This window comes from Talpa europaea (assembly GCF_964194135.1).
Source record: "Talpa europaea genome assembly, chromosome: 9".
Taxonomy (NCBI): domain Eukaryota; kingdom Metazoa; phylum Chordata; class Mammalia; order Eulipotyphla; family Talpidae; genus Talpa; species Talpa europaea.
In genome coordinates, this window is record NC_140076.1 from 109372837 (window position 1) to 109396335 (window position 23499).

Genomic DNA, 23499 nt, shown 5'->3' on the forward strand with positions numbered 1-23499 from the left:
TTCTGAGCAGCACCTTGTGAATTATTATACGTGTAATTACCACAACCCTAACATAAAAGGGGGCTAAGTCAGAAACTCCTAACAGGGTTAGCTACTGCCACTCTGACACCAAGGCACAGGGGGAAAGGAAAGCAGAGAAGCAGCAGAATGAATTGCAAAAAATAAGCTTCATGGGGGGGGGGGAGTGAGGGGAAGATGAAGCTTGATGGGATTCAGTAAAGCTGGGTTCTACTCCCTATGATGCCGATGATTCATTCTAAAATTTTTGCACTTGCTACTAATTAACTGACTTGAGCAAACAAGTCTCTTCACTACTTTGGGCCTCAGTTTCCTCTTCTACAACACAAACTTGAACTGGATGATCTCTAAGATTCCCTCTAATTCTGTACAACTGAAAGATACACATGCTAAGGTGAGAAATAAAGGTAAAAATAAAAGGGACCATTGCATATAGGTAGTGCAAACTCTTGTCAGCTTGGCACAAGTCTGAGAATAAAATTTGGAAAACACCACCAAAAAAAAAAAAAAGAGGTTTAATTCAATTAAGTAAATACTTATGGGGGCAAATATTTGCAATTAACGGTGCTATTTAAAAGCAGCACCAAAAATACTCATCAGTCCTAAATACGTGTTAGAAATCCGAGACTCTCCAAACTTCAGACTGACAGGCTGGCTCCTGAGCATAAAGTAACCAAACTGCCCGAGTACTCGGAAACAAAAGTAACCGAAAATCTTCTTGAGCAGCTGCAAGTAACCATAAAATCCTATACAATGTACAAACACTTGGCATAAACAAAATTCGCACCTGCATTTCCTCTACAGAGAATCTAAACAAATGTTTCAGGTACTCGGAGGAGGAAGGCACCAATTTTGGCCCACCTCATTTCTTCAGCACCCACATTTAATTAAGTAATCCTACATCCCCTGGGTTAAACCCCTGACCATAGCAAGGGTTAGGAGCGCTAACTACACTCTCAACTTCAGCCGTGCCAGACAGAACAAAACGTCACTGGAATTCCTGCCTCCACCACCTACTACTGCACGCTTCCCACTTCCCAGACACAGTGTTGGCCCCACTTCCCAGGAGCCGGAGGGGGAGAGAACCGCCCACCCCTTTCCTGAGCATCAAGATTTAAAATTAAAACAAACAAACAAACAACAGAGATGTCTTTACTCCGGATTTCAAACAAACAAAGAAGTGAGGGAAAAAAAAAAAAAAAAAGATACAGGGCATGGGATACTTTGTGCTCTGCAGAAGCCACGGCAACCTCCATCAAAAAATCAAACTGATTTAAACCTGAACCACATCCGCGAGCTGCTGGACCGCAAGGAGTGGATATTAAAGTCTTCCATCAAGGCAGACGGGAGGGGAACCTCTTAGCAACGAGCCTTGACTTTTAAAAAAGGCGGTTCTGGGCACCCCACCTCCCAGGCCCTGGGCCAGGCCCGCGCCGGCGGCTCCGCGAGCCACCGCGGGTGCAGGCCGGGGGCCGGGGGGTCCGGGGTGGGGGGCGAGGGGTGCGGGGGGCCGCCGGGCCGGGCCGGGCGCTGACAGCTCGGCCTCGGCGCGCAGCCCCCGGCGGGCGAGGGCGCGTCGGGGGCCCCTCGCCCCGAGTCCGCCGGCGCCGGCCGAGCCCGGCCCTCCCCGCGCCGAGGGGCCGCCGCCCGCTCACCTCTCTTGGGGGCCTTGCCCGGCGGCCCCCCGCCGGCGCTCCCGCCGTTCTCCTGCTTGTCCTTGCGGGCGGGCGCGCCGGGGCCGCCGTCGCCGCGGTGGTGGTGGTGCCGGTGCCGCTCGCGGTGGCCCTTGTGCTTGGGCCCGGCCGCGCTCACCGTCAGCGGCGAGAAGGTGAAGAGGGCCGCGGCGCCCGGGGCCGGGAGCGCGGCGGCCACGGCGGGCCCGGCGGGCGCCAGCGAGGGCGGCGGCGGCGGCGGCAGGAGCAGCGGCTCCACCGGGCCGGGGCCGGGGCCGGGGCCGGGCCCGGCCGGGGCTGCGCTCGCCGGCGGCGGCGGCCCGGGGTGCTGGCGGCTGCGGCGCCGCCGGTGAGGGGGAGCGAGCGGGGGGTCCTGGCTCGGCCGCCCCCGCTTCTCCTGGGCGCCCCCGCTGCTCGCGCGGCGCTGCCGCTTCACGCCCCGCGGCGAGACCCCCACATGGGGCTTCTCCTTCCCCTCTTTGTCCGGCTCCTCCGGCGCCGCCACCGCCCGTACTACGCGCACCGCTCCGACCTGCGCAGCCATTTCACCCACAAACACACATTTAAATGGCCCGACCGCCCCCCCGTCCGCGCACCGCGCATGCGCCGCCCGCGCACGGCCCGCTGGGCATTGGAGTCTCGCCCCCGCCCTCCGCTTCCCGGCCGGGCTCCCTCCGGCGCGGAACATGCCGGAAGGGGCCGTCCCCAGCGCCGCTCCGCCGCCCTCGCCAACCGCGCTCTGCGGAGAAGCGCCGCGGGCCGCGCAGAGCTTCATGGGAGTTGTAGTTCGCCCGCGCCGCCCGCCGGGCCCGGTCCGCCGAGGGGCGGCGCCGCGAGCGAGCGTGCGCCGAGTCACGCTCGGGGCCGCGACGCAACCGCCGCTGGGCGGAGAGTTGCCGCCAACGGCCCTAACGGCTGAAACAATGTCAGCGGCTCTCGGCGGCCCTCGGCGCGTTCCGCGTGTCGTCTTCGGGTGGGCCTTCGTCACGTTCCACGGAGTAGGTGGTCTCCATAGTTACTTTCCAATTTCCTGTTCGCCCCTGACCTCTGTGAGGTAAAAGACTCTCCAGCGTTTTGCGCCCGCACTTCACCGGCCGTGAAAGGAAGAGGAAGGAGGAATTTTAGGAGACGGTGATGGGAGGACGACGTGGGTCCGCCGTCGGAGGGGGCTGTAATTCGCGAGGATTTGGGCCCCTCGTCGCGGCCGTTGCCATGGTTACAGCGGCGGGCGGGGCCGGACAGGTGCGAGGGGAGGGGAGCGCCCGGCTCACCTGCCCGCTCACCTGCCCGCTTACCTGCCCGCTCACCTGCTCGCCCTCAGGTGCCCGCCAGGGTGGGGACCGCCTGGCTCTGAGGGCGTCCCGAGGGGCGAGTGCTGGACGGGAAGTCCGGGTCACGCTTTCCCAGCCAGACCTTTTTTCCAGATCTCACGTGGAAGGTTTCGTAAATCTGAGAAGCGGGTCTAGCAGAAAACACGCCCAAAACCATCAGGCAGGGTTCCCGCTCGGAAATCCACGTGCAGTGTTTCATCCACGACCCAAGGCCTCCCTGAGATCCTTTTCATCTGTTTGGTCCTCGAGAGAGAGACTTGGAAGTAACTGATGGAGTGAAGGACTCGGGGTAGACGCCAGTGGGTGGATCCCACTAGTGTCTGGAGACGTGTCCCGCTAAGTGAACGCTCAAGTTAGTGAGAGAGAAGGAAAAAATAAAAATAAAACGTTTATTGAGCCCCTGTGGGATACGCTGTGCTGCGATAAGCAGGTGACTGTTGCATCCAGGAGCCCTGGCAGTGAGAATTCCTAATGAGAAACACTGAAGAGCAAATGCGGTTTATTTCATGCTCCTAAGAATTAGAAAATTTTGATAAAGAGTTAGGTGGGGGAACTCTGGAATGCTTTGTAAAAAATATTAAGTTATTTGTTGCATAAGATTAAGTTGGAAACATCAGATTTTAAGGCCGATTCCATATACACACTGATTGTTTTTAACTGCTAGCACCCTGATTGGATAGATGTGCGTGTTTAGAGTGGACCTTGGAAATGACGAAAATGCTACCAAAAGATTTGGTTCATTATTTGTCTAAAATTGATAATCGAATAACTGGCTGAAACTTTAAAAGATTGCATTGAACATCTTGTTGGTGTATCCAAATGAAAGGAAAAAAAAAAAAGACTGTCATTCTTTGTATATCCTCTTAAATATAACTTCTTTTCATACCTACTTTGAAGATGTGGAGGGATATTCTCCACTGAGGCAAAAATAGCTCCCAGGGAATAGTCACTGCCAAAAGCAATAATTTTATACTGCAACCACAATATAAGATTTTTAAAAACACTTTTTATAGTAAGTTGTGACAATTTCCACAATTAATAGTAATATCCAATTAATATCCAATTCTTTCACAACTTTTGAAAGATTGTATCTATGTAGAAGAGCAGAGTAAAATTCATTTCCAAAAATGAAAACTCCACTCCAAAACTTTCTCATCCAGTATTCTTTACATAAGCTCAAGTGAGCTTTTATTTTCGGTTTCCAACCCAAAGTAAATGTGGTGAAAATATAAAACTTCTGGCACTTATTTCCATAATGCTTTTCCTTTAAAAAGCTATTACCACATTATCATATCTTCATTGTTGATATTTGTCTATAGAGAACTTGTTTTAGCTATCAGTATTCTAGTAGTTTTAGTTGCAGATGCACTTGCAATCTGTATTCCAAATTGTGTTAAACATTCCAAGTTGCTGGTGGTTTCCTTGGTCCTTTGGGTTTTGAAAAACGATTTGCAAAACCTGGGAACAAAAATAAAATTGAATTTAAAAACAGATTTTTTAATGGATATGAATATTTGGATTTAGAGTATATTATACAAATACATGGATTTTTTTCTAAAGGCTAAGCATCATTTTTGATCAATGTAGTAATAGCTTATAAAGGAATTTGGTAATTAAATTAAAGCTTAAATGATAATAGAAACTAAAAATATTATAAATTTGTAAAGCACTTACAAATTTATTAATTGTAATAATTATATAAAGAACCCTGATTATGATAGCCTTTGAAAATTCAGCACATAGTATCCTTTTTTCAGCTATATTAAAATACTGCTGACATATGAAATATTTTGAGTTTGAGGTGTACAACATGATGACTTGATACATCTGTATATTGTGAAATGATTACCACATTAAGGGGTAGTTAACACCTCCATTTCCTTATGTAATTACCATTTTTTGTGTGGTGATTACGTTTAAGAGCTACTCTCTTAAAAACTTGCAAGTATACTGCCAATTCTAGTGACCCTGTTGTACATCAGATCCTCGGGACTTAGTGGTGTCATAGCAGAAAGCTTGGGCCCTTTCACCAGTATCTCCCCTTTTCCTCCAGCCTCAGCCCTTTCTACTAGAACTACTCCAGCCTTTTTAGATTCCACTCGTGGGACTATACAGTATTTGTATTTCTCTGACTGACTGATTTCACTTAACATAATGTCTTGAAGCTCTACCATGTTGTTGTAAAAGGCAGAATTTTCTTCTTTTTGTGGCAAAATAATATTCCATTGTGTTCTATATGTGTGTATGTATGTATATGACAGATGTCCCTGAAAGAGGGAGTTAGAGGCACCAAAAACCCACCCTCCCATTGAAAATCCAGATAGAGCTTTTGACTCCCAAAAAACTCTACTAGTCGTCTGTTGTTCACTGGAAAGCCTTACCATAACATAAACAGTTGGATAACACTATTTTGTATGTTATATGTGTTATATACTATATTCTTAAAATAATTAAAGAAAAAATGTTATTAAAATCCTAGGGAAGAGAAAATACATTTATAGTACTATATTTATTTAATCCTAAATTTTATCGTCTGTTTACCAGAATATCTGTAAAAGTGGGCCTGTACAGTTCAAACCCATGTTGGTTGTTGAAGGGTCGTGTGTGTGTGTGTGTGTGTGTGTGTGTGTGTGTGTACACCCGCATATTCCATTCATCTATCAATGGGCACTTAGGTTGTTTCCATGTTTTGGATATTGTAAATAATACTGCAATTGAACATGGAGTAACATATAATTCTTCAGAGAGAGTGACTTCATTTCCTTCAGCTATAGATCCAGAAGTGATATTTCTGGATCATATGGTAGCTTTATTTTTAATTTTCTGCAGACCCGCCATACTGTTTTCCATAGAGAGTATACCAATTTACATTCCCACCAACAGTGCACAGAGTCCCCTTTCTTCACAGCCTCCCACAACACCTGTTAGCTCTTGTCTTTTTTATAATGGTGATTATAATGTGGGGTCATATCTCATTGTGGTTTTGATTTGCATTTCCCTAGTGACTAGTGTTAGTGAATATTTTTTCATTTACCTGTTCACCATTATAGCTTTTTGGAAAAATGTCCCTTTTAAGTCCTTTACCCATTTCTAATTGGATTTGTAAAATAATATATTTTACCTACATCTTTTCACCTACCATCCATTCATGAAAATAATAAAACTGGGATATTTCAATTCAAAAAATAAGCATCATTCACTTTATAAAATCATTGTATTAAATTCACTACTTTGTCCATGAAGCCCCATTTTACTAAGGTTTTGTTTGAAAAGCTTAGGGGGGAAAAAAAAAGAAAAGCTTAGGAAAAAAATAAATAACATCCAGAAAAACTAAGTAAACATTTTCTCCCTCTCTTTCTCTCAAACACTCCCTTCTACTCCCACTCCCGTCCTCAAAGAAGGAAGATGAAGAAATTTTATACAACCAGTGAAAACGATGTCTGGGTATGTTCAAAAAACCTGCAGTTACTACATTGATCCTTTACCACACCAGCAACTTCCTGCTTTCCTTTTTCTTTGATGAAGGTATATTTTCAAGGTACTCTTACACTTAATAATATTAGGGGCTCAAATTGATCAATGAAAGCTTTGAAATATAAAGACAGAACAGAGAATAGAAAACTCAGAGATAGTCCTAAACCTTAAACCTCATCACTTCACAAAGTAGTGTATATTATATACCTTATAGAACTGACAAAAGAATCACCTGAGGTATTTAAGTATCCAAATACAATGCCTGGCACATAGTAACTACTCAGGCATTACTTAAGTCTGATCCACAAGAACACTACCAGAACTGGGGGAGAGAGAAGAGTAAGAAGACAGAAGCAAAAATCCATTAAAATTGAATCTATAAATGGTGATGGTAAAAAAAAAAAATGGAGAGAGCACACAGCCTCATTCATATACATTTTACTGGTGAAGAAAAAGGAGGAGCATACGGAGAAGGAGGAAGAGAAGAGAGAGGAGAGGAGGAAATGGAAGCAACCTACTGAAATGGAATAAAATATTTGCAAATCATGTATCTGGTCAAGGATTAATATCCAAACTATATAAAGAAGTCTCAGAACTCATTAGCAAAAAAAAAAAAAAAAAAAAAAAAGGACCTGACTAGATATTTTCCCAAATCATATATACAAATATTGAATCATGTTGTACACCTAAAACTAATATATATCAATTCACCTCAATGTTAAGAATATAGAAGAAAAAACATTTCAGGTTAGTTTCACACAATTGTCACAAAATCATCCATTCAGTCCAGATAACTTGATTGTCACCAAGTGGACTGAAAATAGAAGAACATAATATTCGTCACATAGGAGGACTCCCTACACTCAATCTTTCTCACTGATCAATTCTCAATAGTCAGAACAGTAATGAATGATCTACCTTTTTGCATGTAAGGCTAATCAGGAAAGACATAAATGTTTATAAGCCACCCAATCTTTTCATTCTAATTTAAATACATTGCCTCTTCCTTTATGAAAGTGTGTCAATGAAAAAGTGCTACTTTCTTCATGGATCAAATAGTCAAATCGGTACATTTGAGAAGAAACAAGACGGATGCAGGTCTCTTAATATTTTACCCTTATATTAAGTCACACACTGCTGTAAAGTTAGATGGACCACGAGTTTTTCAAATAGCATCACTAATTGAGAGTAAAGAAGGAAACAGGCAACATTTGCATTCAAAGCAAAGTTTAGTGCTTTTTCCCTTAAGCTATGTAATATTCAATATAAATATTTAAACTAAATTATTTCATAAGAATAGTAACTTTTTTAGAATCATAACATTTTAAACCTCAGAGTTAATGTACTCCAAATAAAATTTCATGGCCCAAGAAATAGATCCGGAGATTATAGTTAAGTATTTGCAAAGGTCGGATAGGACCCATAACCCAGATATGCGGAGATGGCTGCTTCTTCACAAAATCTTTCCTTGCTTCTTCAGGAACAGAATTCCGTACAGGCGGCTGTTTTCCTGGCAGGATTACATTTCCCCATCTCCCTGGGAGCTTAGAGCACTTGTCTCAGGCTCCTATGTGAGCCAAATTGATGTTGTCAATTTCAGGCCAGTGCTTTAAGGCCAGAAGAGGAAAATCATGCCTCTTCCACATTTTCTCTCACCTTCTTGGCACCTGCAATGTGGATGTGGGAGCAACCTAATTTTGACCATACAGATCAAGACGATACCATAAAGCAGCAGTTCCTAAGATGTGGTCACATTCTACATTAATTGCATACTTCTTTTTTTGCCATGTGATAAAAGTCACTTTGATTACACACATTTCTCTGTTGAATTTATTTGTAATAAAAGGCTACTAGCATATTTAAAATAACATCGTTTTATTTTAAATGACCATATTCATGTAATAAAAGGCACACACAATTTGAGAGTTCTGTTGACATCTCTTGCATTTTGCTCCAGTGGCTCTGAAACTATTTTTGGATGAGATTTTCATTCTTTGCTTGGTGGTAAGATTTAAATATGTTTGCATCTGCAAAGGTCAGGTGACCCTGATTTTATGATTTCTTGGTGTGATCTGTGAAGAATTTCTGAAGATGCCTTCCTGTTTAGATAGGACACTTGTCTCAGTAAGTTGGAGAAATATTCAGGAAATTAGAATCTTTAAAAAATGACAAATTTTCTGACTTTTTTTTCCAACTCCAAGTATTCTCTTTGTGATTCCCGGCCCTGAGAACAGTGCAGAAGCAGTCACCTGCCCAGGAATGGGGCTGGCAGCTGCCATCTTCCTGCTCCCCTCTGTCTGATTGCACACTTCTTACAAAGAATTACAGTGTTCATAACATCACCTTAACTAGTATGATTTTACGTAGTAAAGAATAATAGAATGCTTAAAATAAGATAAAATTATTAAGTTTATAGCTTATACTAGGGACAATTGAGCAAACAGTTCCTTTAAGCTGCCAGACTTGTACTTCAACTTGTACTGTTGAACAAGTTAGACAAGATTGAATAGCAACAACTGCTGCTCTTTTGATCCCAGTTGTGTATAACTTTGCTTAGATACAAACTAGAGTATCATGGCATTTCAGAATTTCTTCATCTGACTAGTCACATTTATTTACTACATATCAACATAGTCATTTGGTTTCCTAGCTTTATTTTCCACATATAGTAGGCAGTTCAGTCCTCTGTAAGATGTTAAGAGGACGCTAATGTCAAAAATAAAAAGACAAATTGCATGGAAAAGAATATATAAATACAATTATAGCTCAGATTTTAAAAGGACATAAATATCAGAACCTCTATGTGCAAACTTAAATCATATTTCAAGTGTAGCTTATACTGCAAACGAATAAAATAGATGAACTTTGCTAAAGTCTATAAACAATACACATACCAAAATTCAGAAAGGAGATGGAGTGATTTGACTGAACAGCGTCTGGAGGCTTGTTTGGAGGGGAAGAATTACAAATACCTAGAACCAAAAGAAGAAATGCAAGAGAGAGAATGAAGATAGGCTCAAATCTATCCAACCACATAATTTCTCCAAATTAATATTCCCAAACTAACATTTTCTTCAAAGTAATTATTCTTCCCAAATAAATATATCACTATCAAACAAAAATATAGATGCTTACGAATGGAGTCATCACTATAGTCTTTTATTTTTCTCTGTATTTTAAAAAAAATGTTGCTTTTCTTTGCAAAAATATTGTATAATAAAGCTCTGTTACATGTGACTCAACTTTTTGGGGGATTCACCTTTTGGCTTTGGATTTCATCTTACTGTACATCTGACCACTTTCGGTACTTTTAAATCATTTGTTTTTTCATTAGTTCATCCACAGCATTCATCTATAACTTTTTTTAACACTACCCTCTACTCTTGGGATGTCTCTCTTTCCTTTCTAGCTTACTTCTTTCCCATTACAGATATTTCTAGATAGTTCCAAAATTTCCCCAAAGTGATGTTATTTTGCTATTTTTAGCTACTTACAGATATATTTAAAAAGTACACTTTCTCTTCCCAGCACCTTAATGTAGTCATGTATCAGTTTCTGCCCCATTTTGAAAGTTGTCCATGAAAACATGGTCTACATTTTGCATAATTTTAGGTTTATATAATCTTTTTAAGAAACAGCATATAATTGGGAAATTATTAAATATTCACTTTTTTTTGTCTTCAGCACTTTCAGAATGCAATGAGAGCATTGCATATGTATTTGTACACCTAATACCATGATTCCAGAAACACTTTCCCCTTCCTGAACATACTTGAGTATGAAACACTAAAAGTACATGGTAAATTTCAACCAAATTCAATAAAAATATATAATAATTGAATACTTACTATGTGCCAAGCATTAGGCCAGGCACTGAGGACAGAAAAACTAGTAAGATGTAGGTGAAAGTGAGAAATTTCAAAAGATATTAATCATCTCTAGACTGCATATGAGCTGAGAGTCATATTCATCCCTCAGAAATAACACCGTAGAACCAAATATTGGTATTTGTATTTTACAATGAGAGATAAAAATACTGCAGATATATGTCAAAGGAAGCTCTATTTTGCATATTGACTTGTCATTGATATTTTTATGTTGCCTGCCCAGCATTAATTCCTCCTTCTTCTGAAAATTAAACTTGAATTTCTCTCTAGGAAGCCACTTTCCCCTGTTTGAAAGCTCCTGTGGAGCTGATTCTGGTCTTAAACCAAGGAACTAAACAAACCCTTAGATCAAGCCTTATGACTGGGACAGATTTTAGTACATTGGCATGGTCACATGGTTGTTCAGAGCTGATCCTTACAGTCCACAGTGTCCACATATAGTAATTGTTCAATATTAGGTGTGAAGGAGTCTTATATTAATCAGCATATTAAGTATAATGGCAATAGCTGGTTCAGGCAAGAGCAAATGATTCAAGTCAAGATATCTGGACCCAATCAAAACTTGTCATGAGAATGTTGCTTGAGCAACTAGGAAAGAATTCATTTTTCCATTATAAGTCTGAAACCACATGGGTAAATGTCTGCCTGTGAGTGAGGTAAAGAGAGTATAACAAAGCCAGAAGATAGGAAATGAGAGATTAGATACTGATATCACTTAATCTCTTGGTTACAGGCCAAAAATATCTCCATTTTCTGCTTAAGCCAGCTCAAGTTGGGTTTTCTGTTACTTGCAACTGAAGGATTTCTGAGCATTTAAAATTTTTACCAAAAGTAGGCTTCAGGCATGATTCAAGCTCTTGTCGCTCTGTAATTCATTTTCCATACTGCAGCCAGAATGATCTTTTATAAAATAGATCATGTAACCTCTCTGCCTAAAACTTTTCTATGACTTCCCTTTACATTTACAATAAACCGTGACCTACTTAACATGACCCGTAAGGGTTTATCTACCTCCTCTTCCAACACTACTCTCTTTTCAGCCTCTCCTTAGTTCTCGCTCCTCTTGATTTGCCTACAATTATGTTAATTGTCTTTGAATTCCTATAACATACCAAACACACCTCAGAATTTTTGTACAAGCTATTCCCTCAATCTGGAGTGCTCTTCTCCCCATTCTTCTGGCTGGCTGCTCCAGCATGCTTCAGGTTTGTCATATCTCAGAAAGGGGTCCATCTCTTGGACCCCTGAGTATAAAACAGATTCCCTTTGCTGTCCTCCCTCATAATTATCTTCTTAGTTTCTTACATAGCTTTTATCACAATGTGTGGCTATGTATATATTTGTGAATTTACTTTTTTAATGTCTGAATCTCTCACTAAAGTTCTCCAAAGGCAGAGCCCAGCATCTGTTCTGTTCATCAGCACATCCCCCATGCCCTGCAGAATGTCTGGTAGATGGCAAGCACTCAACAAACATTCATTACACAAATGAATAAATAAATGAATGTGTAACACTCTGCTTAGCTGCTGGCTTCAAATAACAGATGAAAAATCCTCAATTACATTAAAAGTAGGGTCAACTTTAATGATAGACCAGTAAGAAATTCAGAATAAAGACAGAACATAAGAAATACAGGAATCATGAACCATCTGGAAGGGAAAAGGAAACAAAAACAAGTATGGACAACTAAGTCTAAAGCTTCAGGGTCAACTTTGGAGGTCAGATATTATTCTTCATTTAAGGCCAAAAGGCCAAAAGAGGCAGGCAGCAAAGAAATAGAAATTAACTCAGATCTAGAGAATGACCTAAGCAGAGTCTCTGAGTCTCACCATATTTAAAATCTATGCCAACCTAAGTTTCTGTGTCTTTATTCACTATACCCAAGACAAAATCGGTGCTAAAGAAAGAAAGCTTATGGTGTCTCATAAACTAAGCTGGTCAATCTATGGCTGTCTAATCAAGTAACTAGTTCATTTGCTTTTGATGCTTTTGTTTCCCTTGTTTCATACTATAACTTCCTCCTGAAATGGTTAATTCTCTTTTACCTAATTTTGGAGTTAAAAGTAGAATTTTCAATCATCCTTTCGCCATCACAGGTGAGAAATCAGTTCACTTCAAAAATTATGTGAATGGCAGGGAAGGCAGAGTGGGCTAGTTTATGGAGAGGGAGATAGAATGAAAACTCAGAAAATAAGGGTTAGTTATAATTCTCAGTTAGTTATTACTTAACATATTGTCAAGCTTTGTTAAGTTACCTGTTAAGTCAAATTTTCTCATTGCTCTTTGTCCCTCCCAAATCACCAGTGTAACTAAGTTGCTGTTTGGTCCTTGATTGGGCTAATTTTGTGTTAAAAAAGAAAAAAGTATTGCCATGTTTTATATACTTGGTAGTTGTAAATAAGGATTTCTAAGATAATCATCTTCCCACAGTTTCAGGAATCTTTGGATTTTGTTTTCATGACAATATAGTAAACATAGTAAGCAACAGACTTTTATTGCTAATAATACTCTGTGAAAATGGCAATGTGTCAATACTTTGCTTATTTCATTAAATCAACACATTTGTTTCACAATGTGCTTTGCTGTGACTATTTTCAAAGAAAATACATCTGAGGTTAAACTGCTGGGAATTTTAAATAACACATTTGTATGACAGCATCTTAGGATGGGTAGAAAGTGCCAAACATCATACTATTTATTCTTGCCTTTTAAACAAAAATTATCCCTCCCCTGACTTCTTACCAGATGTTAGCATTGTAGAGCCCAGCAGGTGCAAGACCTGGGGGTGATAGCAGTGAGTCATAGGATCCCACTGAAACTCTGCTTAGGAATAATATTGTTAATTTTTTCACAGAGTGATTATATAAGTAAAATTTACATAATTGTCAAAGCAGTATAGATACTCTAAGTAAGTGTAAAGAAACTTACTCTTTTTCATGTTCCGCAAAATTTTCAAACTCTGCAAAAATGAAGAAAAAGAAAGCGTTAGTTTTGTTCCTATGAAATCCAAAACACTTTAAGCGGAAATTTAAATATTAGTCTAAAACATGAATTTCCTTAAAAATAGCCATCAAAACGTACAGGGTTTTTTTTCCCATCTTGCCATTTTCAGTTCACTACAGAGTCATCACCTGACTTCATCTAGTTATTTATTCCCAACCCTAAAAGATTGTACAGAGCTCCTAGAAATGTGTTTTAAAAATAATAACCCTAAAAGAAAAATGGGCAAAAATACAGTACTTCTATGGGTCATTTTTTGTTTCTTGTTTGTTTGTTCTTTTTAACATTTAAATTTTCCATCTATCTAGAATATGTCCTGGGATAGCTATGATGTATGAATCCTACATTTTACTCCCTCCACCCCCCAATCTACTGACTATTCTTGTTTTTCTTCCCCTCCCCCATTTTAACTTAGAAATCATTTTGTCTTGTCCCAGAAGAAGAAAAGTTAAGTTTTATTGGGCATGCTTTAAGCCAAGTTGTTTTTTTTTTCTTTTTGGTTTCTTTCTATTAATGTGATTGTTGTGAGATCAACAATTTGAATGAAGACATTTAATCTATTTTTCTATCTTAAATCTGGCAATTGGGGTTAGGAGGAGGGCAGCTTCAATAATGAAAAGCCTCTGACGACATGTGTCTTGAAAGTCTTGTCTTCTTTACCTTACTCCTTGTGAAACATTTTGTAGGAGTCTTCAATGTCTGTTTTGAAGATGTTGAATTGTCCATGGGGTTAGGACAACTAGTGGAATAAGTGTGTATAGCTTCAGCTTGCAAACCCACATCTAAAAAAAAATGTTGCAGAGTTTTGTTGCATAGTTCTTAAGCTTTCAGATATATATTCATCATTTTCACTTTGACTTTTTATACATTTTAAAATAAATAATTAAAAAATAAGTTTTTATGTAATTTTTGTAATATTTAAACACTTTGTACCTTTTCTATTTAGATCCAACTTAATTGTTAGCCTATTATCAGTCTTATCTTTGAATAACTTTTTTGAAAGAAAGTGCTGCCACTTACAGTCTTCATCAGCAAGAAAGAAGGACTCTCGGGTTCTTTCTGGAAGCGGAGGTGGTGAGGGAGATGAACGATCGTCATAGAGATCTGTGATAAAAAGAGTATCCAAAAAAGCAAAAAAGATCCGATTAAAATTCATGTCAGGATCCCCTTTTGGTTTTGAGTGACTTTTCTAATTTTTAATATTAACCCATAACAACCAAATAAAAAATTATCTGAAAGATGACTGGTGCCTCAAGAAATTTATTCTTCTAGATATTTAGCCAATAGGTCAATGATTCACCAGACACTGTAAAATGTTATGAACCATTTTATAGTACAAATCCTTAGCGCTAAATATCATCTAAATGAAGGAAATTTTTTTTACCTGGGTTGGGACTCAGGAGTTTTACACTCTAAAAAATAAAAAGGGAAAATGAAAGCAGACTATGCATACAAATGCACAAACTTAAAGCAATAAATAACACATTTTGACATTACACGTCCTATACCTGTTGGAATAGTTCCGAGTGCTGACCCTGTTTTTCCTAAGTAATAAGTGTGCTGAGTTACAAAAAGGCATCCTTAATCCTTACAGTGATTTTTATGTCACAGCACTGAGTCGTAAATGGAGGTTTTGTCTCCTTTCCTTTCTACTCAGAACATTTTCCTGAAAATTTAATTGAAGGTAAGTTGCTGAATTTGAAGTAAGTACATGGCATTGGGGAATGAGTGAGTGTTCTTTGCTCTGGGAGTTAAGATAAAAACTATTACATATATGAATATCATTAGCAATAATATTAACAATTAGACTAGCAAATTAAAAGTATAATTACAAAGGTAAAGCATATTTGCCTATCAGTATTGCCATTGTAGCCATTTAAAATATATACTTAATTACTTTTCAGATCTCTGAAATCTTCAGACAGTTCGTTCATGGAATATATACAAATACAAAATACATTGTTGAAAGTGTAAATATTTCTTTCAGAAGTAGACAACATTATTCCCGGAAGTTTTATCTTAAATAAAAAGGGTATCTGCTATGAAAGTAAGCTATGATTACTTTCTATCATAGCTTATCACAGCTAATATGATTCAGTCCACCAAATTACTAGCAAGAACAAGTTACCTACTTATGAAACATTTATTTTTGCCTTAATTATCTTTCAAGAATCAGCTTAAATATTTCCTCTTACACTAAGTCTTCCTTGATTATTTTCAACTTCCAATTATTATTTCCCAAGGATCTCTCAGCTTTTGAGTCTCTTCTCTTTCTCATGGCATTAATCAATTTTGCCTTGCTTTGACAAATATTGACAAAAATAAAGACATCACATCCTGTAACTCACTGCTAGACTCTAAGTTTCTTAGGACAATAGTTATTTCTTATATATTTTTTTATCTCCCATATCCTCTAGCACATTGTTTTATAAATAGGATCTGCTTAATATTTATTGAGTGATAGGTGTTAAAAATACAAGGAGAAGGACTATAGTCTATTGAATCCAAATAAGTAGAATCCGGAATGAAATTACTGACCTTTCTTGGTCTAAGTCTTACAGAGTCATCCAATTTCTCTGATTCAGATGTTCCACTCCATTCTAGTGATGTTTCAATTTTTATGTTCATAGCTGAAGCTAAGGATTTGGGGACATCTGGAGAGAATTCTCCTGGAAGAAAGTAAATATGGTTCAATTCTTAGGAGGGTTTTCATTCTTTTAGAAAACAAGGGTCACTCAGTAATAGCAGACAGAGTGTTGAAAGGACCTGAGAAGTCATCTAGTTAATCCACCCTATTCCACCCACCGAATTGTACTCACCAGCTTCGTCTACCACAATAAAAGATTCAGGTGTCCGTTCAGGAAGTGGAGGGGGGATTTCATCTTCTGTCCTTGCAGAAGTTGCTATCCAAAATGCCAGAAATATAATCACAATTTTAATTGGAAAACGCCAAAGAAAATTCTTACATTCTAATATTGAGGTAAATGCCATCAATCATCACTACACTATTGAAACTGGTATCTTTCAATCAAGAATAAAAGCAAAATATAGTTTCATCTTAAATTTCAAACCCAGGATTTCTTTGCTTCATCTTCAAAATGTTCTATTTCCTTTAAAGGTTCAAAGTACTTTGTTTGGGCCTCCCCGGTGACGCAGCAGTTGAGTGCTGGGTTGGGAAGCTGCCCGCAGCCTCTGCAGCGCCGGTTTGATCCCCGGCTGCTCCCCGGCCAACAGAGGAGGGTCCCACATGGCGCGCAGACCTCTCCTGCCGCCTGCTGCTCCCCTCAGCAGTGTACTTCTGTCCTTCTGCCTGTTCTGCTCCCCGCTCTGGTGAATTCTCTCACCCTCCCACGCTTCTGACTGTACCCAGTGCTTGCATAAATAAATAAAAATCTTTATAAAAAAAAAAAAAAACAAAGTACTTTGTTTGAGGGCCTCCCTAGTGGTACAAGGGGCTAAGTCTCAACACTATCAAGCTTATCACCAGCCACTGTGGCATGAGTCCAATGCTCCACCAGGATGCTAACCCACATGACACAACAGACCTCTTCTGTCTCCCCATTGCTCCCCTCAGCAGTGTATTTCAATAGCTCCACCTGCTCTGCTCCCCACCCTGTCTCTGGTGAATCCTCTCACCCCCCACACACACACTCTGGCCTACACCCCAGTTCTTGTGTGCATAAATAAATAAAAATAATCTTCGAAGTATTTTGCTTGAGTCGCTGAATATCAGTTAACATAATATAAAACACTACATTAATTTAGAAAGTCTTGGGTTGTTTTCTACAACTTTCTCAATTTCACTAAGACTATGTAACAAAGCAACTTAATACACTTTGATATGTTAAAGATCCAGTTACAAAGTATGTAAAGTCATAAAGATTTTAGTATCACTTCTTCATTCTACAAATGAAGAATATGGAATGTTCTTGGTTCATGGAACTGGGATAACAAGGTTTTCTATACCTCTATAGAAATAGCATTCCAGATTTTTATAGAACTTTTAAAATGCTATTCTAAGAAACTGCCACTGGGTGGCACAGATGTCAATGTTGTTACAATTCCAGAAACTAAGGATTTGGGTTTGGTTTTGTTTTGTTTTTTGATGATGCTGATGAAGAAGTCCAATATATTATGGGGTATGCAGGAAATATAAAATTCCTTTAAATTGTAAAACAAGATCAAAGTACGTAAAATAAGTAAAGAAGGAACTTCCTAGGTCCAGATAAAGTATTTCTGTAACAAAGTTACTTATCTATGCAGCTATTAAAAACAAGTGTTCTCTAGTTCCTATCCAGTTAGACCTTTTTAAATTAGTTTTAGAAGCTCTACCTAAGAGTTAAACTTGCTCTGTATTTTACTGCATCTTCTTCCACATCACACTATTATAATCTTCTCTAACAGTAGAATCGCTCCTTTCAAACCACTAAATGAAACAAAACAATAGGCAGAAGATGCAAAAATCTAGAATGATGAGATAAGGTATGAAAGTAAAGGTGTATAGAAGGTTAAAATCCCACAGAGAACACTGAACATGAATTCCCTTCTACTAAGTTATTGCAAAAGGACAGGAGGAAATCAGGTCTTTCTCTTCCAGCTCCCGCAGGAAGAGAATTCAATTCTGAGCAATCTGGCCAACTCATTATAGCCATATGATTGTGCAAGAAATATTTTGAGTGACCATGTGGTGCTGTTGATAAAATCTTTCCTGTATGTTAACAAATTGTTAACATTGCCTGCTAGCATAGATGCAGTACCAAGTCACACAACCTTCACTCCTACCTAGTGTGATGAAATAGAGCATGCTTGTTATTGCTATTTTCAAGTTAACACAACATTGAAACACTCTTGGAATTTAGGACACAGAGGGAAAGAAGCAGAGAAAGACAAGGGGGAAAGTGAGAAGTAATCCAAATCTTACATAGAAACAAATTGAGGGCCTCCCCGGTGGCGCAGCGGTTGAGCGCTGGGTTGCGAAACTGCGCGCGGCCTCTGCGGCGCCGGTTCAATCCCCGGCTGCTCCCCGGCCAACAGAGGAGGGTCCCACATGGCGCGCAGACCTCTCCTGCCGCCCGCTGCTCCCCTCAGCAGTGTACTTCGGTCCCTCTGCCTGCTCTGCTCCCCGCTCTGGCTCTGGTGAATTCTCTCACCCTCCCTCCCGCCTTCTGACTGTACCCAGTGCATGTATAAAACAAAACAAGCAAACAAAACAGCAAACAAATAAATAAAGCATGCCTCTATTAAAAAAAAAAAAAAAAAAAAAAAGAAACAAATTGAAAGCTAAAATGCCACACACATTTTAAAAAATAACATACCTACTAATGCTGTCTCTTGGTTCGGTACTGAGGGATCCACTGCTAAAGAATCATGTGAATGATAATAAGAAAAGAAGGTAGAAGATAATGGCAATGAAGAACACGATAAAACAGTTCCATCTTGCTTCTCAGGAAAGTCAAGAGACATCTTGGAACCAGTACTACTTGGAGACAATGATGAAAAATAAGGATCCTCTACTAAAGACATGTCAGAATATATATTGAAAGCACTGGAGACATGTTGCCTTGCACTAGATGGATTAAACATTTGCTGCTGAGACTCATAAGACAGGGAATAGTTCAGTTCTGCTGAAGAAAAGTGCATCTTTTTCTGAGGCTCCTCAAGAAAAGAATGGTGTGGTTGAGATTCCAAATCAGAAAAATTTCCCCTGATGTCAAACTCCTTGGTATCTCTCTGCTGTAGCAATTCAAAGGGAGTTGATTTGGTCCGTGTTATTGGCCTCTTTGGATTAAAGTATCTTTCTGTTGAGTTTATAGATTCTGAACTAGAACAGGCTTCAAACAAAATGGAGTTCAAGTCCAAACTTTTATGCTTCTGAAGAGCATCATCATTACAACCACAATTTAGCTCCAAAAAGTCCACAGAACTGCTCTGCTTAGCAGGGTGTAAAACTAATCCTTCCTTTTGACTAGTTTCAGAAGTCCTCAGGTCAAAGGAAGAAGTTTCTGCATTTTCCCTTTGTGTGCTCTGTTGGTTCACCATTTTTGCTTCTTTTGTACTGTTGAAATAAAGGAAAGTAGTGAGGATAGCATACCCAGAGGCCTCTTCCCTGTCTTCTTCCTAGCATCACAGAGAATTATGAATTTGAGATTTGTCTCCCAGATCTGTCCCTTTTACATGTGTGAAATTGCACTCACCATTTTGGTAAATTAAGAGAATAAGTGTCTTCTTCTAGATGAGGAGTTTGCTGAGGAACTGAATACTTTGCTCGAATCTTCAAAAGAAATAAGGTATTTTTTTTTAGTGAAGCATTGGCAATAAAATATTTTAGCATCCACAAGGCTGAGAAGTTACTTTTCAGAAAATATAAGGATTGCAAATAATTCTTGAAAAATTAGGTGAATTTCCAAAATAATGAATCCAACAAGAACTTGTTCACATACTTAGATCAAAAGGTTCAGAATAAAGGATTATTAGTATTAGAGAAACTAGAGAGGATTTACTTGTAGTATCTTTTCAAGTGTGGCCGTTTTCAAATGTGTTTGAGGGGCAACCTTTGGAACTTAACCTTTAAAGTTAATAGGTGTTTATTAGGTTCTCATACTTATTTCATCTTATTCTACTTCCTCCTTCTTGTGCTGGTTTTCCTTAACATGCCAAACTCATTTCCAATTTAAGGCCTTTATAGTTACTATTATCTTTGATTGAAATACTCTTCTTACTCCAGATGTTGCATGTTTGACTAAATAGTTTATTTCCGCTTAAATGTCACCCGCATAAGGAAAATTTCCCTGACCATTCAACCTAAAATTACTCTCTCACATTGAGAGTACTTAGCCACTCTCAATCTTTATTTTATTCATAGCAATCACATTATGAGATTTGTTATTGTGACTCATAGCATCTAAGATGCCATAAATTGTAAAATATATTCTGATCTCAGAGACTTCTAAATGTAAAAAAAAAAAAAGTCAGCAAATCTTAAGACTCCACCTGTTATAAAAAGATAAACTCTAACAATAATATCTTTGAATGTGACTATATTTGGAAACAATCTATGCAGATGTAATTGGTAAAGATGAAACCATACTGGATTAGAGTGGGCCCTTATAAGATGATTTGTGTTCTTCTATGAAGAGAAAACAGAAATTCAAAGACACAAAGGGAAAATAAAATCTTGTATATTTTTCTGCTGTTGGGTGGAACATTCTGTGAATATTGATTTGATCTGATGGGTTTATGTCATGTTGAGTACTCCTGTGTTCTTGCTGATTTTTTGTCTAGTTCTATCAATTGAGAGGGGGGTATTGCAGTCAGTCTCTAAACAGAACTATGATTTTTCAAATTTCTCCTTTTAGTTCTATCAGTTTTTGCTTCATACACTTTACAATTATGCTTGGTTCATACATATTTCATATTCTATGTATAATAGCAGTAAGCAATGGACTGATTCTTTTATCATAATACAATGTCCATCCCTGTCTGTGATAATTTTCTTTCCTCTGAAGCCTGCTTTACCTGATATTAATATAACTACTCCTATTTTCCTTTTATTCATTCCTACATGATGTATTTTTTCTCAATCCTTTACTTTAAACCAACCTATATATATGAAGTATATATATATATATATATATATAAAGTATTTTTCCTATAGATAGAATATAGTTGGACAGATTGCTAATCAGTCTGTTCACTGGTATATTTGTATCATTTACATTTAATATAATGCTATGGTAGGGTTTAAATATGCCACTTTATTTTTTTTCTGTTTTCTGTGTTACTGATTTCTTTTGCTGCCTCTTCCTCTTTCTTTTGCTGCCTCTGCCTCTTTTTCCTGCATTTTTTAGAATTTCATTTTGACATCTATAGTTTTTTGAATGTATATTTTTGTGTCACCTTTTAGTGATAGCTCTAGGTACAGCCATCAGAATCTATCTATAGGTGTTGCATTTTACTAGTTCAAGTACAGAAAACTTACCTCCCTTGATTAAAAAAAAGAAGAAAAAGCAGAAACCTTACCTCCCTTTCTGTCCCTAATCCTTCCCTGCTTATAACAGCCTTAACATATTTCCTCTAATACATTTACAGCCACATGAAACAGTGTTATACTTTTTTAATAATCAGATTAGAAACTTAAAAAGAAAACCTATTCTATTTCCTTTGTTCAGCATTTTCTTCCTGATTAGAAAACTTGCTTTGTCATTTTTTAGAGTAGGTCACTGGCAACAAATTCCCTTAGTTTTTCTTCATCTGAGAATATCTTGATTTCCGGTTGAGCACCGCACTGTGAAGCTGTCCGCAGCCTCTGCAGTGCGGGTTCGATCCCGGATGGCCGGCGAGAATCCCAAATGGCGAAGCAGACCTTTCCTGTCTTGCCTGCTGCTCCCCTCAGCAGTGTATTTCGTCAGTCTGCCTGTTCTGTTCCCCACTCTGTCTCTGGTGAATCTTCTCACCCTCCCATGCATCTGGCCTGTACCCTGGTTCTTGCATTAATAAATAAATCTTTAAAAAAAAAAAAGAATATCTTGATTTCCCCTTTATTTCTGAAGGATATTTTCACAGGTGTAGAATTCTGGGCTAAGAGTTCTTTTCTTTCAGCACTTGAAAAATATTGTGCAACTTTCTTCTGGCAAATTCATTAGAGTTGACAATAACTAGAGAATTGCTTAGTTTGTTAACTAGCCTCAACAATTTTTTGGGCTTTCTTCCCTCCCTGAAGTTTTATCATTCAACTGATAGGAGTTATTATCAAGGACATGTCTTACATACTTTGTATTCCTAATTCTATGGAAATGGTAGACCCTTAATAAATACTTTCAGATCAATAATCCAAAATGTGATATTAAAAGTTAAATTATTATAGATGTTACATGCACCCTAGAAGGTAAATCAGTCATTTTTTTCTTCTAAAGGTTTGCTCAGAAACTAGTACTTTGTGATTATACAGTTAGTCCTTGACTTATTTTTTATAACATAATTAAAAACCATATTCCAAAACACTCAATGTTTCAATTGGCGTTTGGTCAAATCATATTTGCTTTCATACACAAGACCTTCAGCTGAAAATCATTCTCAAATTTCTGTGAGACATTGGCGTAACAATAAGGCTAGAAAAATCCTATCAAGGCTCAAGTGTGATTTTATTTTGTAATTATTACTCTTTTCTAACTCACCACACAAACCTCTACAGCATGAGAACAGGACATAAGCTTGCCCTTTCACTCACTCCTATTGTTTCTAAACTTACTTGAAAATGGTGTGCAATAGGAAATCAATAAATGAATTTTCTAAGTTTAAGTATCTCAATTAATTTGTCCTTTTTCACAGGAGATTTTCAGGGCAGGCACATGCACATCTGACGCTCCAATTTAGTTGCAACAATAAACAAAAGATTCTGTAACTAATCTGAGGTTCCTTGACCAAAATCAAACATGAAAAACAAATGGAAAAAATACCAAGTTTAAAGCTTACCTCGATTCCAGAGGATTTATCATTGATAATTTCTATCTGTCTCTTAAATAGCTCTAATACAGCTTTGTAGACCAGTTCATACTGTTCCTAAAGAGCATCACAAATGAAAACAAAGAGAAAGTTTGGTGAATTACAAAGCCAGATTTTGGGAATAGTAACACCAACCAAACCCTTAGTATAGCAGACCTGAAAATACCAATAACAATAGCTTAATGACGGTGTCTTCTGTTTGCATAAGCCACTTCAGATTTCAAAGCGCTTTTAGGCTACCAGAAACAGCCAAATATTTGACCTACCTAGCTATGTACAAGGACCCCCGAGGCCTACTGTTTCTGTGTTCTAACCCCACTTTCTTATCTACCCCCTTCTACCACCTCTTGAGTTCTCTTTTCTTTGCTAACATTTTAGAAATTTTATTTCATCCTGAATGCATTTTTTTTTTGTAAGTCACCTTCATCTTTTCTGGAAAAAATCAGAGAGGTTGTGGTTCGTGGGTAGATAGCTAGCTTTGATATTTATTATTTCATTTGACCCTCACAGTTGATCTAGCAAGTAGGTTATTATCCTGTTTACAGACTTGTCCAAGGTTATACAGAAGTGATTTTTGCAGGACATTGGTTAGAACATGAATCTTTGCCTCTTGGT

At 38.7% G+C, this 23499-nt stretch overlaps 2 protein-coding genes across 2 annotated transcripts in view; both read right to left on the reverse strand.

Annotated features, from left to right (window-relative positions):
* The window catches only part of RSBN1 (round spermatid basic protein 1), a gene marked incomplete at both ends in the record, with an annotated part of 36154 nt that extends 33775 nt beyond the window's left edge, over nt 1-2379 (reverse strand). The window contains one exon of the mRNA XM_084242461.1: nt 1674-2379. Coding sequence (XP_084098587.1) covers nt 1674-2379 — 706 coding nt within the window. The remainder of the gene's footprint in view (nt 1-1673) is intronic.
* Nucleotides 2380-4415: 2036 nt separating this feature from the next.
* The window catches only part of PTPN22 (protein tyrosine phosphatase non-receptor type 22), a gene marked incomplete at its 3' end in the record, with an annotated part of 51776 nt that continues 32692 nt past the window's right edge, over nt 4416-23499 (reverse strand). The window contains exons 12-22 of the mRNA XM_084242462.1: nt 22855-22941; nt 19578-19654; nt 18699-19438; nt 16203-16286; nt 15922-16052; nt 14768-14795; nt 14404-14487; nt 14044-14165; nt 13312-13342; nt 9391-9468; nt 4416-4480 (exon numbers count right to left, since the gene is read on the reverse strand). Coding sequence (XP_084098588.1) covers nt 4416-4480; nt 9391-9468; nt 13312-13342; nt 14044-14165; nt 14404-14487; nt 14768-14795; nt 15922-16052; nt 16203-16286; nt 18699-19438; nt 19578-19654; nt 22855-22941 — 1527 coding nt within the window. The remainder of the gene's footprint in view (nt 4481-9390; nt 9469-13311; nt 13343-14043; nt 14166-14403; nt 14488-14767; nt 14796-15921; nt 16053-16202; nt 16287-18698; nt 19439-19577; nt 19655-22854; nt 22942-23499) is intronic.